General features: G+C 38.7%; 1 protein-coding gene across 1 annotated transcript in view; it reads right to left on the bottom strand.

The window, feature by feature from the left end:
- ZNF407 (zinc finger protein 407) overlaps nucleotides 1–13,377 on the bottom strand; it is a 377,998-nt gene extending 364,621 nt beyond the window's left edge. The window contains exon 1 of the mRNA XM_081322718.1: nucleotides 8,680–13,377. Coding sequence (XP_081178844.1) covers nucleotides 8,680–13,372 — 4,693 coding nt within the window. The 5' untranslated portion in view covers nucleotides 13,373–13,377. The remainder of the gene's footprint in view (nucleotides 1–8,679) is intronic.
- Between the last annotated feature and the right edge of the window lie 2,057 nt (nucleotides 13,378–15,434).

Genomic DNA, 15,434 nt, shown 5'->3' on the forward strand with positions numbered 1-15,434 from the left:
GCATTCAGCAAATTTTAAAAAAATGCTGGCATCATGAACTGGCAATGGGGTGGGGGAACAGAGTTTGTGCTGATTTTCCTCTTTCATTTGGAGCCAGTCCCAACTGGTATTAATAGGGAGCAAGAGATCCAGTCCATGACTCTGTTTTGTGGAGTGCCACAGGGCTCAATACTCCCTCCACTCCTCTTTCACATCTACATGAAACCCCTGGGTGAGATCATCCATTGCCATAGGATGAGGTACCATCACTATGTACAAACCTAGGTGCGCATCTACATCCTGGGTGAGGTAAGTGATGCTGTGGATGTCTTTTCATGGTGGTTATAGGCTGTGGGGATCTTAATGGGAAACAACAGGCTTCAGGTGAATCCTGGTAACATGGAGAGGTTGTAGGTAGGAGGCTCCCCTGTATCTGGGGATTTACCAGCTTTGTTCTTAGATTTATTTTATTTTATTTTAATTCCATTTATATCCCGCCCTTCTCCGAAGACTCAGGGCGGCTTACAAGCTTAGCAGTAGCCTTCATTCTATGTATATGCCTGCTTATTAGGGCTTTCACACACACACCCAAGCGGCATTATTACAAAGTCAGCTTAATTGCCCCCAACAATCTGGGTCCTCATTTTACCTACCTCGGAAGGATGGAAGGCTGAGTCAACCTTGAGCCTGGTGGGACGCGAACCTGCACTAATTGCAGGCAGCTGGTATTACTTAAGGAGGCATTATTATGGGGGTACATCATCTAGGGATCCTCCTGGACTCACAACTCCTGCTCAGGAGGCAGGTGAGAATCATAGCTAGGAAGGTCTTTGCTCAATTTATGTGCCAGTTATACCCTTTCCTGGATCAAGAAGTTCTTTTTCAGTCACTCATGCCCTGGTCATCTCCTGTATGGACTACCGCAACATGCTCTACATAAGGGTGCCCTTAAAGGGTACATGAAAGCTACAACTGGTGCAGAATGCAACAACACAAGCAGTCTTGGGTGCCTCTAGGGTTGAACAGGTAACAATTCTGCCAGTTTGCTTCTGAGTCAAACTTCATGGCATGGGGCCAGTTTATCTGAGGAACCATCTCATCCCAATTACATTGACTCGTCCAATCCAGTCAGGCAAAACCCAACAACTGAAGAATTTTGAATGGTTGGAAAGAAGGAAGAGAATTTCTCTGCCATTGCCCCTGGAACATTCTTACCCCAAGAGATGAGGCAGGCCTCACTCTTCTGGCCTTCTGGAAGGGTGTCAAGACTGTGTCTAAGAATGATATGCAACCTTAGGGATGATTAGTGGCTTAAAGGTTCTCCTTCCACTCTTTTCACTTTTTATTATGTTCATTTTAACCATATTTTAATTCTCTTCTTATCTGTTTTTAACTAAGCTTTATATTACTTTATGTTTTTATTATAAACCACCCACTTAGGTGAGTGGGTGGTGTAGAGATGTGATAAATAAATAAATTAACAATTAAAAACAAAAAAATAGGAATTGGAAGAGTAAAACATTTTTCCCTTTAACTATTAATAAAAATATCAAGACTGCTATTTAATGTGCAGAAGCACCCTTATCAGAAAAGCCATTCATTTTAGGGTAAAGTGAGAGTAGATTAAAAACTCCTTTGCAACTCTTCCTTCTTTGGTCCAAAAATAACTTGTGAAGTGAAATAGCAGATCTAATTTATTGTCTGCCCACCACCCAAAAACGAATTTTCTGATATATTCACATCTAGGGCAAAGCACAGTAAAAAATACACAGTGATAAGACATACACAAGACATTAAAAACTGAGCTAACTTTTACTAAATGTTACAATCAATGATGTAACTTATGTAAGTAGGGTTGCTTTGTCATATATTGATAGTTACCTCACTTTCACATCCACATTAACTTGATTTTAAATGCAATTAATACATATAGTCAAGGAAGACTAATGGACTACATTTTGCACTTAACCTGGTGGACATTTTCAAATGGCACAAGTGACCAGTGCAAACCTATTTTGCATTGTAAACGACTAAATAAATCTTAATGGATTAAGAATGATCAGCTATCAACACACAAGGGAAATTAAGTGCTGAAATGCCTACATTGATTATTTTAAATTATTAGCCTTACTCTGTTCTTGAATTTGTATGCTTTTAGTGAGCTTTAACACATTTACAAGACTTATTGACTATAATTACAAGAGAATTCAAGTAATGGACACATCAATTATAAGCAACATGTCCTGACCAGACAGTTGCATAAAGAATTCTAAAGAGACCTCCATTAGCATCTTCCCTGTAGTTTTATTCCATTTTATCTGCCTTAAGAGGGCATATTAAGGGCTCATAAAAACACATGAACAAGTTGGTGCTTCCTAAAAGCCCAACAGTTGCAGAATCAAACCGTTTCCTGAAACTGGTTCCTATGCCCAAATCTAGCAATAGCAGACTTTTAAAACAGCCAGAATTCCAAAATAAGAGTTTGTAAGAATACTTTAGTTTGAGTATAGATTCTTGATGACAATATTCCTCGCCTGAATCTTAAGCATATTGCCCAACCACTGCTTCGTCTTCTTGGAGAAAAGGAACCATTTCAGGATAGCACCAAGAATATTAATATTTTTTGCAACATCCTGAATCTCTTTTTATCTTTCCATTTTCTTTCTAGAAACTGCACCAAGTTTCAACTACTGCTGGAAGTGAAACCAGAGCCTCTATAATAGCCTATTATTTAAAAGTACAGTAAAATAAACCTTACAGTTTTAATGAAAATATGTTCATTGAAATGTGAATTTATTATTCAAATCCACTCATAAATTTAACCAGAGAGACACCACTTGTCTAAGCAGAGCTCAGTGATTTAGAAAAGCTGTCTATTTAAAATAAAGAATGTATGGCAGGTTTATAGAAACACAGCAGTGAATTTTTACATAAATTTAGAACTGCAGCTTATGCATTTTTGGCAAAAGTGTTGTTTTAAATTTTTCCACTTAATATAAAACATAAAAAGAGAATGGAAAATGTGGAACCGCATAGGGTCTAAATTATCTGGTCCAAATATCACAGGTACTGCATTACCATTAACAATGCTTTCTAAAATGATGGCCAACTCCAAATATCATGATAATCATATGCACTTGTATCCCAAAATCAGCACACTTCACAAGTAAAACCAAGAAAACAAAATTACACCAAATACCCGTCATTCAACTATTAAATGCAATTAGTGGATTCTGTATCCAAGAGGCAGGAAACCTACCTAAGATAGTAAGTTAAGATCATCTTCTGGTCAGTATTCTACCAGTCTGGCAAATGCTTGATATCGTGGGAAGTTATTTTAGCCCAGTCAAAAAGTAAATAAAAAGCTGCACTGTAATCCTCTCTATGCAGAATGAAACTACCAATTAGGGGTGTGCATGTTTCCAAAACTATTCAAAAGTGTTATAGCTCCTGAATGAGTAAAGCAGGTTTTTTCCCCAGGGTTCTGCACCTGAGTTCAAGGAATTCAAAAGTACTCCACTCAGTCAGGCTGTAGATAGATACAAACTAGGATCAAAAATTATCTCAAAAATGGGTGGATATATATCTCTAACATATCCCTAGGAAGCAAATAAATAAACAAACAGAAAAGATGCCTGAACTGATCTGGAGAAATTTTCAAAGGAAGATCCCAACTTGTAGAATCCTATGCACACCCATTTTTCTCAAGCAAACTAGTACTGCATAGGGACTCAAATATAGGTAGTTCTCAACTTACTAGACAACTGAGCCCAGAGGTTTTGTTGCTGAGAGATTTGTTAAGTAGGTTTTGCCCCATTTTATGACATATCTTGCCACTGATGTTGAGTGAATCACTGCAGTTAACTTAATAACATGTTTGCTAAGGGAATCTGGCTTCGCCATTGACTTTGCTTGTTAGATGATTAGAAAGGTTGATCATATTGCACCTGGGACATTGCAACTGTCATAAATATGAGTCAGTTGCCAAGCATTAGAATTTTGATCACATGACCATGGGGATATCGCAATGGTTGCAAGTGTGAAAAATGGTCATAAGTCACTTTTTCCAGTACTGTTGTAACTTTGAGTGGTCACTAAATGAATTGTTGTAAGTTGAGGACTACCTGTAACACACAATGACATGTATTCACGGAAGGAAGGAAGGAAGGAAGGAAGGAAGGAAGGAAGGAAGGAAAAGAGAGAGAGAGAGAAAAAGAAAGAAAGAAAGAAAGAAAGAAAGAAAGAAAGAAAGAAAGAAAGAAAGAAAGAAAGAAAGAAAGAAAGAAAGAAAGAAAGAAAGAAAGAAAGAAAGAAAGAAAGAAAGTTTCCTAGGGATGAGAGAGGGTGACTAGTCCAAGTCATCTAGTTGGCTTTGTGTCTAAGGTGGGACTATATTTCATACTCTCCCAGTTTCTAGCTTGGTACCTTCTACATTGAACAAGCTCTCTTAGTGTGAGTACACTGAGCTGATCATTGCCAGATATAGTGGCTCAGAAATGAACCATCCCCAGGTTTGTTGGAGATCAATACCTACATATCTCAGTTACCCATCTCTGTTTCATTTTATTTGTGCTCTCTTTAAACTCCAGTCCTCCCTTTAGCTCAATATCTTTATCCATCAAATAAATAATCTCAGATTGGGATTTATACAAACTCAATTAGTGGAAGACTAGATACAGCCATTCCAATATGGTATCAACAGAAGAGTAGTAAAGCTAAAATGTGTTGTTATATCTGTTCATAGGTAAAGGAAACATTTAGTATATCTGCTTGGGTAGATATAATTATGCAACTCTTCTGTTCATACATGGACTTTGCTGAATGTCTCATTTCATCAATATCTCTTGCCTGGTGGCTTGCTCCTCAGTTAAAAACATACTATAAAACCCATTGGCACCTAATCTTTGATAGAAAAGGAAGAAGACAAGCCAAAAAAGGGGAAGTAAAAAGGGAAATGAAACTCCAGGTCAATGCCACATATACATACTTACATGAATGAAAAATTTGCCAAGCAATTCCACATTGTACAAGCAGAAGAGATTCATTATTGCAAAGGAAAATATCCTATGAAACCACAAATTATTCACTTAATGAGTTACAATGAAATTGGTGAAATATAGGTTTGTCTGGGGATATAATCTTTAAACCCCTTCATGGATTACTGCCTTGTCGTGGCGAAGGGGCTTGCGTAATTCAATGAAGCTATGAGCTATGCCGTGCAGGGCCACCCAAGACGGACAGGTCATAGCAGAGAGTTCTGACAAAACGTGATCCACTGGAGAAGGAAATGGCAACCCACTCCAGTATCTTTGCCATGAAAACCCTATGGACAGTACCAAAAGGCAAAACGATATGACGCTGGAAGATGAGCCCCTCAGGTCGGAAGGCGTCCAATATGCTACTGGGGAAGAGCAGAGGGCTAGTACTAGTAGCGCCAGAAAGAATGAAGCGACTGGGCCAAAGCCGAAAGGACGCTCAGCTGTGGATGTGTCTGGTAGTGAAAGGAAAGTCCGATGCTGTAAAGATTTTTTCTCCATAGGAACCTGGAATGTAAGATCCATGAATCCAGGAAAGCTGGACGTGGTCAAACAAGAGATGACAAGACTGAACATCGACATCTTAGGTATCAGCGAACTAAAATGGACAGGAATGGGTGAATTTAATTCAGATGACCATCAGGTATACTACTGCGGGCAAGAATCCCTCAGAAGAAATGGAGTAGCCTTCATAGTCAATAAAAGAGTAGGAAAAGCAATACTGGGATACAATCCTCAAAATGACAGAATGATCTCAGTTCGAATCCAAGGCAAACCATTCAATATCACAGTAGTCCAAGTCTATGCCCCAACCACCGGTGCTGAAGAGGATGAAATTGACCGGTTCTATGAAGCCCTACAGCACCTTATAGAACTAACACCAAAAAATGATGTCCTTATCATCATGGGGGATTGGAATGCTAAAGTAGGAAGCCAAAAGATAACCGGAATAACAGGCAAGTTTGGCCTTGGAGTACAAAATGAAGCAGGGCACAGGCTGATAGAATTTTGTCAAGAGAATACGATGGTCATAGCAAACACCCTTTTCCAACAACCCAAGAGACGGCTCTACACATGGACATCACCAGACGGTCAACACAGAAATCAGATTGACTATGTACTCTGCAGCCAAAGATGGAGAAGCTCTATACAGTCAATAAAAACAAGACCAGGAGCTGACTGTGGCTCAGACCATGAGCTTCTTCTTGCAAAGTTTAAGCTTAAACTGAAGAAAGTAGGGAAAAGCACTAGGCCAGTCAGGTATGAATTAAATCATATCCCTGTTGAATATACAGTAGAGGTGACAAATAGATTTAAGGAATTAGATCTGATAGACAGGGTGCCTGAAGAACTATGGACAGAGGTTCGCAACATTGTACAAGAGGTAGCAACCAAAACCATCCCAAAGAAAAAGAAATGCAAGAAAGCAAAGTGGCTGTCTGAGGAAGCTTTGCAAATAGCTGAGGAAAGGAGGGAAGCAAAAGGAAAGGGAGAAAAAGAAAGATACGCCCAATTGAATGCAGAATTCCAGAGAATAGCTAGAAGAGATAAGAATGACTTCTTAAATGAACAGTGCAAAGAAATAGAAGAAAACAATAGAATAGGGAGGACCAGAGATCTTTTCAAGAAAATTGGAGAGATGAAGGGAACGTTCAATGCAAAAATGGGCATGATAAAGGACCAAAATGGCAGGGACCTAACAGAGGCAGAAGAGATTAAGAAGAGATGGCAAAATTACACAGAAGAACTATACAAGAATGAGCTTAACGTCCCTGATAATCACAATGAGGTGGTCACTGACCTCGAGCCAGACATCCTAGAATGTGAAGTGAAGTGGGCCTTAGAAAAGCTGAGCAACAACAAAGCTAGCGGAGGTGACAGTATTCCAGCTGAGCTATTCAAAATCTTAAAAGACGATGCAGTAAAAGTGCTACACTCAATTTGCCAGCAAATTTGGAAAACTCAACAGTGGCCACAGGATTGGAAAAGATCAGTTTACATTCCAATTCCAAAGAAAGGCAGTGCCAAAGAATGTTCAAACTATCGCACCATTGCACTCATTTCTCATGCTAGTAAAGTTATGCTTAAAATCCTACAAGCTAGACTCCAGCAGTATGTGGATCGAGAACTACCAGAAGTACAGGCAGGATTTCGAAGAGGCAGAGGAACTAGAGATCAAATTGCCAACATACGCTGGATCATGGAAAAAGCTAGAGAGTTCCAGAAAAACATCTACTTCTGCTTCATTGACTATGCTAAAGCCTTTGATTGTGTGGATCATAACAAACTGTGGCAAGTTCTTAAAGAGATGGGAGTACCAGAACATCTTATTTGTCTCTTGAGAAACCTATATGCAGGCCAAGAAGCAACAGTGAGAACTGGACACGGAACCACTGATTGGTTCAAAATTGGGAAAGGAGTCCGGCAAGGCTGTATACTGTCGCCTTGCCTATTTAACTTATATGCAGAGCACATCATGAGAAAGGCAGGGCTAGATGAATCAAAAGTTGGAATTAAGATTGCTGGAAGAAATATCAACAACCTAAGATATGCAGATGATACCACTCTAATGGCAGAAAGTGAAGAGGAACTGAAGAGTCTCTTGTTGCGAGTGAAGAAGGAGAGTGCAAAAGTTGGGTTGAAACTAAACATTAAGAAAACTAAGATCATGGCATCCGGCCCTCTTAATTCCTGGCAAATAGATGGGGAAGAAATGGAGGTAGTGACAGATTTTATTTTCCTGGGCTCCAAGATCACTGCAGATGGGGACTGTAGTCAAGAAATTAAAAGACGCTTGCTCCTAGAGAGGAAAGCCATGGCAAATCTAGACAGCACACTAAAAAGCAGAGACATCACCCTGTCAACAAAAGTGCGTATAGTCAAGGCTATGGTCTTCCCAGTTGCAATGTATGGCAGTGAAAGTTGGACCATAAGAAAGGCTGAGCGCAAAAGAATTGAGGCCTTTGAACTCTGGTGCTGGAGAAGACTCCTGCGAGTCCCTTGGACTGCAAGGCGATCAAACCGGTCAGTCCTAGAGGAGATCAACCCTGACTGCTCTTTAGAAGGCCAGATCCTGAAGCTAAAACTCAAATACTTTGGCCACCTAATGAGGAGGAAGGACTCACTGGAGAAAAGCCTAATGCTGGGAAAGATTGAGGGCAATAGAAAAAGGGGACGACAGAGAATGAGGTGGCTGGATGGAGTCACTGAAGCAGTAGGCGTGAGCTTAACTGGACTCCAGAAGATGGTAGAGGACAGGAAGGCCTGGAGGAACATTGTCCATAGGGTCGCGATGGGTCGGACACGACTTCGCAACTAACAACAACAATAATCTTTAAAATGTATATTAACAAGAGATGCTATTGAAAACTTTTAAGAAAATTAATCTTCCTGTTCTTTGGCTTCTAAAAAATACTCCTAGAAGCTAACATCTCAATCTTTAAGCACTGAACATGGAAATCATATATTGTCGGAATACAGTATTAGAAGGACTGATTTACAAGTTTCAAAAGGAAAAGAGTGAGAAGGAAGGAAGGAAGGAAGGAAGGAAGGAAGGAAGGAAGGAAGGAAGGAAGGAAGGAAGGAAGGAAGGAAGGAAGGAAGGAAGGAATTTTAATTCAATTTCCATCACAAAACATTAACTGAACAACTCATCAATACGTACCTGTATGAGTACGGATATGAGCAAGGAAAGCCATTGAATTACTACTTCTGCATATCTTCCCACAATATTTGCAAATATTGCCTTTATTTTCTTCTCGTTCTCGGACAATTTGTTCAGTATCTTCAACAATATACTTATTGACTTCCCGGAGCAGTTCTTCATGTTGTTCTTTTATGTGAAGGAATAAATTTTGTTCAGAATCAAAAGGTTCTGTGCATTTCACACATTTAAAGGTGGCACCTCCTTCTGGCAACTCTTCAACACTTGCTTGTTCATTTCTCATATGGCCAGCACTAGCCAGATGCTGATGAAGGCTGCTCTCAGTGTAGAACGATTTTCCACATAGTAAGCAATGGAAATGCTTCTCCTTTGATGGATGCTTCATGGCTATGTGAACATTTAGTCCACTTAAACCATCTGCTAAAAAACCACAGTCATCACAACAAATTCGTGGAGATTCTTTCACAGGATGGCCTTCTACCTTCTTCTTTTTTCCATCATTCCGTGGGCAATCCACTTTTATAGCCCTATCCCAACTTTTTTGCTTATTCAGATTCTGGCCATCAACTGGGTGATCAACTTGTTCACAATAGTCTTCATGGTTTATTTTCACTATTGAAGAATCAAATTGACCACAGTTTGGCATCTCTGTTCCATCTACTATTTTGCCATCAACACTGTTTAAAACATCCAAAGCTGTGTCATTTTTGTCCATGACTTCAGCTACTGAACTATCTGAACCCCAAATATTATTCAAAGATACTCCTGTTTCTTTCTGGGCATCTATCAAGGTACTCTCTTCTTCCACTGTAGGACACTGCTTAGTGTTTATCTGTTGCTGTAACATTTGGATGTTTTTAAAACTTTCAGTACTTTCACTGATGCTTTCCTGCTCCAGTGCACTACCAGTGTCTGAAACCACAGACAAATGGTTTTCATCTGTTTTCACTTCTTCAGTAGCTACTTCTGAACTTTCATATCTTTTTTCAGAATCTTCCTCCAGTTTGTTTTCATTCTTCATTAAATCTGAATCTGGAGAACTTTCATCAAAAGCCATGTTTCCATTTCCAGGTTCTGTTTCCAAATGAATGTTTGATTTTGCTATTTCTTGATTTTGATGCAGAACACAATCAACTGTTTCCTTAAATTCAACCATCTCATTGAGTTTAAGACCTTCATTTTGATCCTTTTCTTCACCACTTGTATTTTTTCTGCCTTGATCAGTTCCATCTTTGGTTTCACCAACTAGAGGCTCAAGAATGCAATCTTTAGAAGCCTTTGAAGCAACACTGTCTTCTAATGCCAGATAGGTAGGTGACTTATTCACTTCGTGCATGACCTGACTGTCTGGGTTTTCCTCTTCAATGTTACTTTTGGACTTAGTTTCATCTAATGAAGTCTGAAGATCTTCTCTACTTTGCTGCTCTTCTTCAGAAACAATAGCAGTTTCTTTGGCAATACTTGGTACATCTGTCTCCTCTCCAGAGGAAGCACCTATATACGACTGTCTTTTAATTTTATGCTTTTCTGTTGCTGCATGCCTAATCATCTCTCTGCGAGTAACTGCATAATAGTCACAGGCCATGCAGTAGTATTCAAATTCTTTAGTGTGCTTGCGTTTTATATGTACTTCCAAGGAAGAAAAAGAATGTGCAGTGAAGTTACAATGGGCACACTTATTATCATTTGCAGTTGCTAGCCTAGTTTGAACCAGCACATTTTTATCTTGGCTAATGTTACCCGATTCTGCAATTTTATGTTGTGTTTCAGAAAAGTTTCTACCTCTATCTATTTTGGGAAGGTGAATTATATTTTTGACATTTAATTGGATAGTATTGTCCTGTTCATCTCCCTTGCTTTCCAAAATAGCTTGATCTGTCTCTGAAGTCTGATCGTTAGAAACTATGAATTCTTTTGAAAGACTTCCTGGATCATCTGTTTTCTTCTTGTTGGCTTCATTATTATCATTTTCTGGGCAAACAATAAACTCAACGTTTTTCTCCCCATTGGCTTCCAAGCGGCTTTTATGCTTCTTTGTAGCACAATGACGTTCCATATCACCTTTAGTTACAGTATAGTAATTACATACTTTGCATAAATAGCTGTACTGGTGGCTATGCTTTCGGCGAACGTGGACAGTCAAGTTTGTTACACTAGACGCCAATAGGCCACAATGAGGACATGTCCGAGAAATTGTCCCTTTAGGTCTACCTTTCTTTTGCAGGCTGCCAAGAATCAACTCACTATCTTTAATTGTGTCATTTGATGGGTACAACTCTTTATTTATTGATACCTTCTGCAGAGAAGAGAAAGGTGCACATATGCTCTCATTCTCTAATGCTGTCTTTAAACTTCCACAAATAGGGGCTTCAGTTCCTTTTTTACCATCTGTCCCACCTATACATATCTTTTCAATACATTCCTCAAATCGTAAGCCAATGTTATTTTTTCTCGCGTTTTCAAGGTGTTTACTTCGCTTTATGTGTTTTTCCATGCCTTCTTTGCTTAATGAATAAAGGTTACACGCTTTACAAAGGAAATGGTATTCCTGAGCATGGCGAAGTTTTATGTGCCTTGTAAGCACAGAAGAAGACCTTGTTTTATAAAAACATTTTTTACACTGAAATTGACTTCTATTCAGAATAGACTCCTTGAGCTCACTACCAGGATGTAATATTGAGAGCTTGAGGTCTGCCTGTTGTGCTTTCAATTCTACAACCTCTGGAAGTTCACCTGAAGGACAAGATGTTGAATGCACAGCCAGATCACTCTGAAGCGACTGAATGGTATTTCCTTGAGACAATAAATCACTATGATGCTCAGTTGCATTATGAGCTGCTACTTCTTCTTTGGTTAGAAAATACTTGCAGCAAGCAGAACAAGAGAAAGCCATGCTATGCTCATCAGACATGTGTTTCCCAAGGCTTATGTCATTTGGGGCAAGAAATGAACATTTAGGGCAATTTATCTTGCAACTGTCTATATGATTATTCTTTTGACAACTTTCCAGGTCCTTGCTGTCAGAGGAATATCCATATATTTGACAATGGACCTTAAATTCACCATGAGTTTGATCAGCATCCAATTTCAGGTCTTCTTTATTTGATGAGGTACATCCACCATTACAAGGATCTAGAGTTCTCTGCTCATCAAGTTCCTTTTCTGATGTAGTCTTATGTTCCAGCATATTTTTTTCATTCTGATGTAATGCTTCTGTTTTGGGGATATCTGCGTAGAAATCCTTGCCATCACCTTCACTTTGTAAAACTTTGGCCTGTGTTAAATCACTCCAATGCAACTCTCCCCGAACACTATGCTTCACTCTAAAATCAAGCTTGCTTTTTTTACCAACACCTAAAAGATTGTATCTTCTTTTAATCTGATTTATTCTGAAAAAAGTGCTTTGCCTGAAAGTCATCCCTCGTGATAGGATTCTTCTTTTTTTGTGGAAACTACCTAATACACCAGTGGCGTTTAAGTTGCTAGCTGTGACTTGACTACTTTTAGCAGGTTTCAATAAACATGGATTGCATTCTGAAGACTCTGATACATCTGATTTTTCAAACAGGATTTCACCATTTCCATCCACTTTCCACAATAAGGCCTCTTCTTTAGTAATACATTCTGTTGGCTCAGTAGATGGCATCATTTCAACTAAACGTTGACAATTTCCTTTCAAGTTCCCTATCTTATTGCTTGAAATTCTTAAATGATCCGAAAGCTCATCTCTTATTTTTTGTTTATTAGATGCCAATTTCGTTCTGACATTCTTTTCTTTGATTGAAAACCGCTGTTTTTTACAAAAGGATTTTTTTGTTAACATCTTTACAAATCCACCACGGGCAGCCAGATTTTGTCGCCGGAGGTGTGTCTTGCCAAGGAAATGAGCTTGTAGGAGAGCTTCCTTAAAAGTCTGATAACCACAGAGATCACAAAAATATGTAAGTTGGCCAGAAGTCTGCTTGATGTGCGCTTGCAAAGATGAAGTATGCTCTGATTTAGAAGTACAATACAAACTCCCTTTTTCTTTCAATTGCTTAAGGTGATGTTCCTGAATATGCCTTTCTAAATCAAGAGTGGAGGAAAAAATCTCCTTACAGCTTTTGCATTTTGAAACATTCTTAATACTACTCATTGTGTAATTAATGCCAGTTGAATTATCTAAGATAGATGATCTGCATTCTGGAAGTAATATTTCATTCTCTTGAGAACATTCATTTCCCATAGGTGTTATCTGTACAGTATTATCTTCGGGCACAAATTCTTGTTGAATGCATGAAGAATTTGATGAAAATGAACATCTACTTGGAGAGGTGTTTACAGCTACTTTTCCTACTGGTTTATTTGTCCCATCAACAGAATATTCATATGTTATAGCATCAGAGGGGTTTCCTTCATTCTCTTCTGCAGGTTTTGAACCAACCAGCTTTAATCTTTTCAAGACAGGTTCATTTTCAGTTATAGTTGTTTCATTAAGTTCCTGATCAGTTGTTTGGGATAATGGACGTTTGGCCAAGCCATTTTCTTCTGGGTTTTTCAATGGATTTTTCTGTTCTTTCATCAAAAGCATTTTTGAGTTAGAAAAAGATTCATTGGCAGTTTTTCCTGCTAAAATATTTTTAGCGCTGTCTTGTGGTAACTCATTTTCTATTTTTTCATCACATTCATGACTCTGTTTTTTTCCAACATTCATCCTTAATGAAGATAATGTAGAGTACAATTCCAATGAAATGAATTAGTACATCCGATCTAGGAATATCTAAAAAGAGGAAAAAACAGAAAGTATAAATTAGCTTCTGTGTACATAAAAACAAACATGTTTTATTACAATCCAATTCATAACTTGCTGAATAAATGCTATTACTTTTCAAAATTTTCAAGAACATATTCAGCTATAGATTTTGGTAAATATTTTCTTACATGGAACAGTATGTTTTGACATCTAAATGAAAAATAGTACATATATATTGTTTGCACAATAGACATTGGTAAAAATCATGAAAAACAGAAATAATTTTTAGTGGCTCTGAAAACAAAATTTTGTAACAACTTACAACAATACAAATAGACATTACTTAATTCCAGCACTTCTGAATAGAATTATATACTTTAAGTCAGAGGTCCCCAACCCCCAGTCCATGGCCCAGCACCGGTCCACAGCATGTCAGAAACCGGGCCGTGCAAACAAGCAAAGCCCCACCAATGGGATGCAGGCAGCACACAAAACCACGCCCCCTCCAGTCCATGGAAAACCCTCTCCCCACAGAATTGGTCCCTGGTGCCTAAAAGGTTGGGGGCCTCTGCTTTAAGTGGAACCAATCCACAGAATTGGTTTTTGAAGGCCAGATCCTGAAGCTGAAACTCAAACACTTTGGCCACCTAATGAGAAGGAAGGACTCACTGGAGAAGAGCCTAATGCTGGGAAAGATTGAGAACAATAGAAGAAGGGGACGGCAGAGAATGAGGTGGCTGGATGGAGTCACTGAAGCAGTAGGCGTGAACTTAAATGGACTCCAGAAAATGGTAGAGAACAGGAAGGCCTGGAGGAACGTTGTCCATGAGGTCGCAATGGGTCGGACACGATTTTGGAACTAACAACAACAACAGTCCACAGAAGCCATATCAAGGTTGCAATATAAATAATGTCCATTTTGGGAATTCAAATTGAAAAGGTGTGACCTTTGTGTTTGATAGTTGACATAATATTCTAAGAAAGCACTGCATTTATATAAAGGGCAACTAGAAAATAGAGAAAAAATATTATTTCTCCAATTAAGTTTTATAACTAAACAACTGACTTCAAACTGAATTTTATGTTAAGAAGGCATGGTTTACTCAAAATAATGAAATATAGCTAAACAAGCCAGCACCAAAATCTAAAGATGGCACCAATTCAAATAAAAATAATTTTCCTCCCAAGTTAAGTTTGGCTCTAGGATTCTGGGACTCTTGAATATGTCCATTTTGTTCTTGCTGCTGCTATTGTTTTTTGGCAACAACACAGAAGTGATTTGTCTGTGCCTTCTTCTGAATTGTTTATTGTACAACCTATATAATTCTAAGTAGTTTGGATGCTGTTTTATTGCAAGCAGCAATATTAAAAATAGACTTGTTCAAACTGCCCCCACTATACTAGGCCTGTGCAAATCATCTGTCAAAGTGCCTCTAAAGGCCACTGACGCATTCAGGGAACTACAACTGTGTCAGAGCTTCAAGAACTAGATCCAGATAGATGTTTCACTGATGAGTAAAGGAAGATATTAGATTATTTCTGTAATCAGAGGAATCTTTCAGCTGGAAGGGACCTCAGAGGTCTTCTAGTCCAACAAATGAATGTCCATTTTTTTTCTTAGAAGCCTCCAGCACTCACAACTCAGGGAGACAAGTTATTCCATTAGTTAATTGGTCTCAGTCAGGAAATATCTCCTTAATTCCAGGTAGGATCTCTCTTTAATGAGTTTCCACCTGTTCCTTCTTATCTTGCCCTTGAGTGCTTTGGAGAATAAGTCAACAACCCCATCTGTACCCCTCAAATCCTGGAAGACAGCTATCATGTTACCCCTAACCCTTCTCTTTGTTAAGCTAGACATGTTCATCATGTGGTTTATTGCCAGACCTCTTATCATCTTTGTTCTCTGCATTCTTTTTAGGATATTAGTACCTTTTTTGTATCATGGTGACCAGAACTGGTCACAGTATTCCAAGTGTGGCCTCAGTAGTACAGTATAAGGCAGTACTATCACTTTCATAATCTT

Source organism: Vipera berus (assembly GCF_964194415.1).
Source record: "Vipera berus genome assembly, chromosome: 3".
Lineage (NCBI taxonomy): Eukaryota > Metazoa > Chordata > Lepidosauria > Squamata > Viperidae > Vipera > Vipera berus.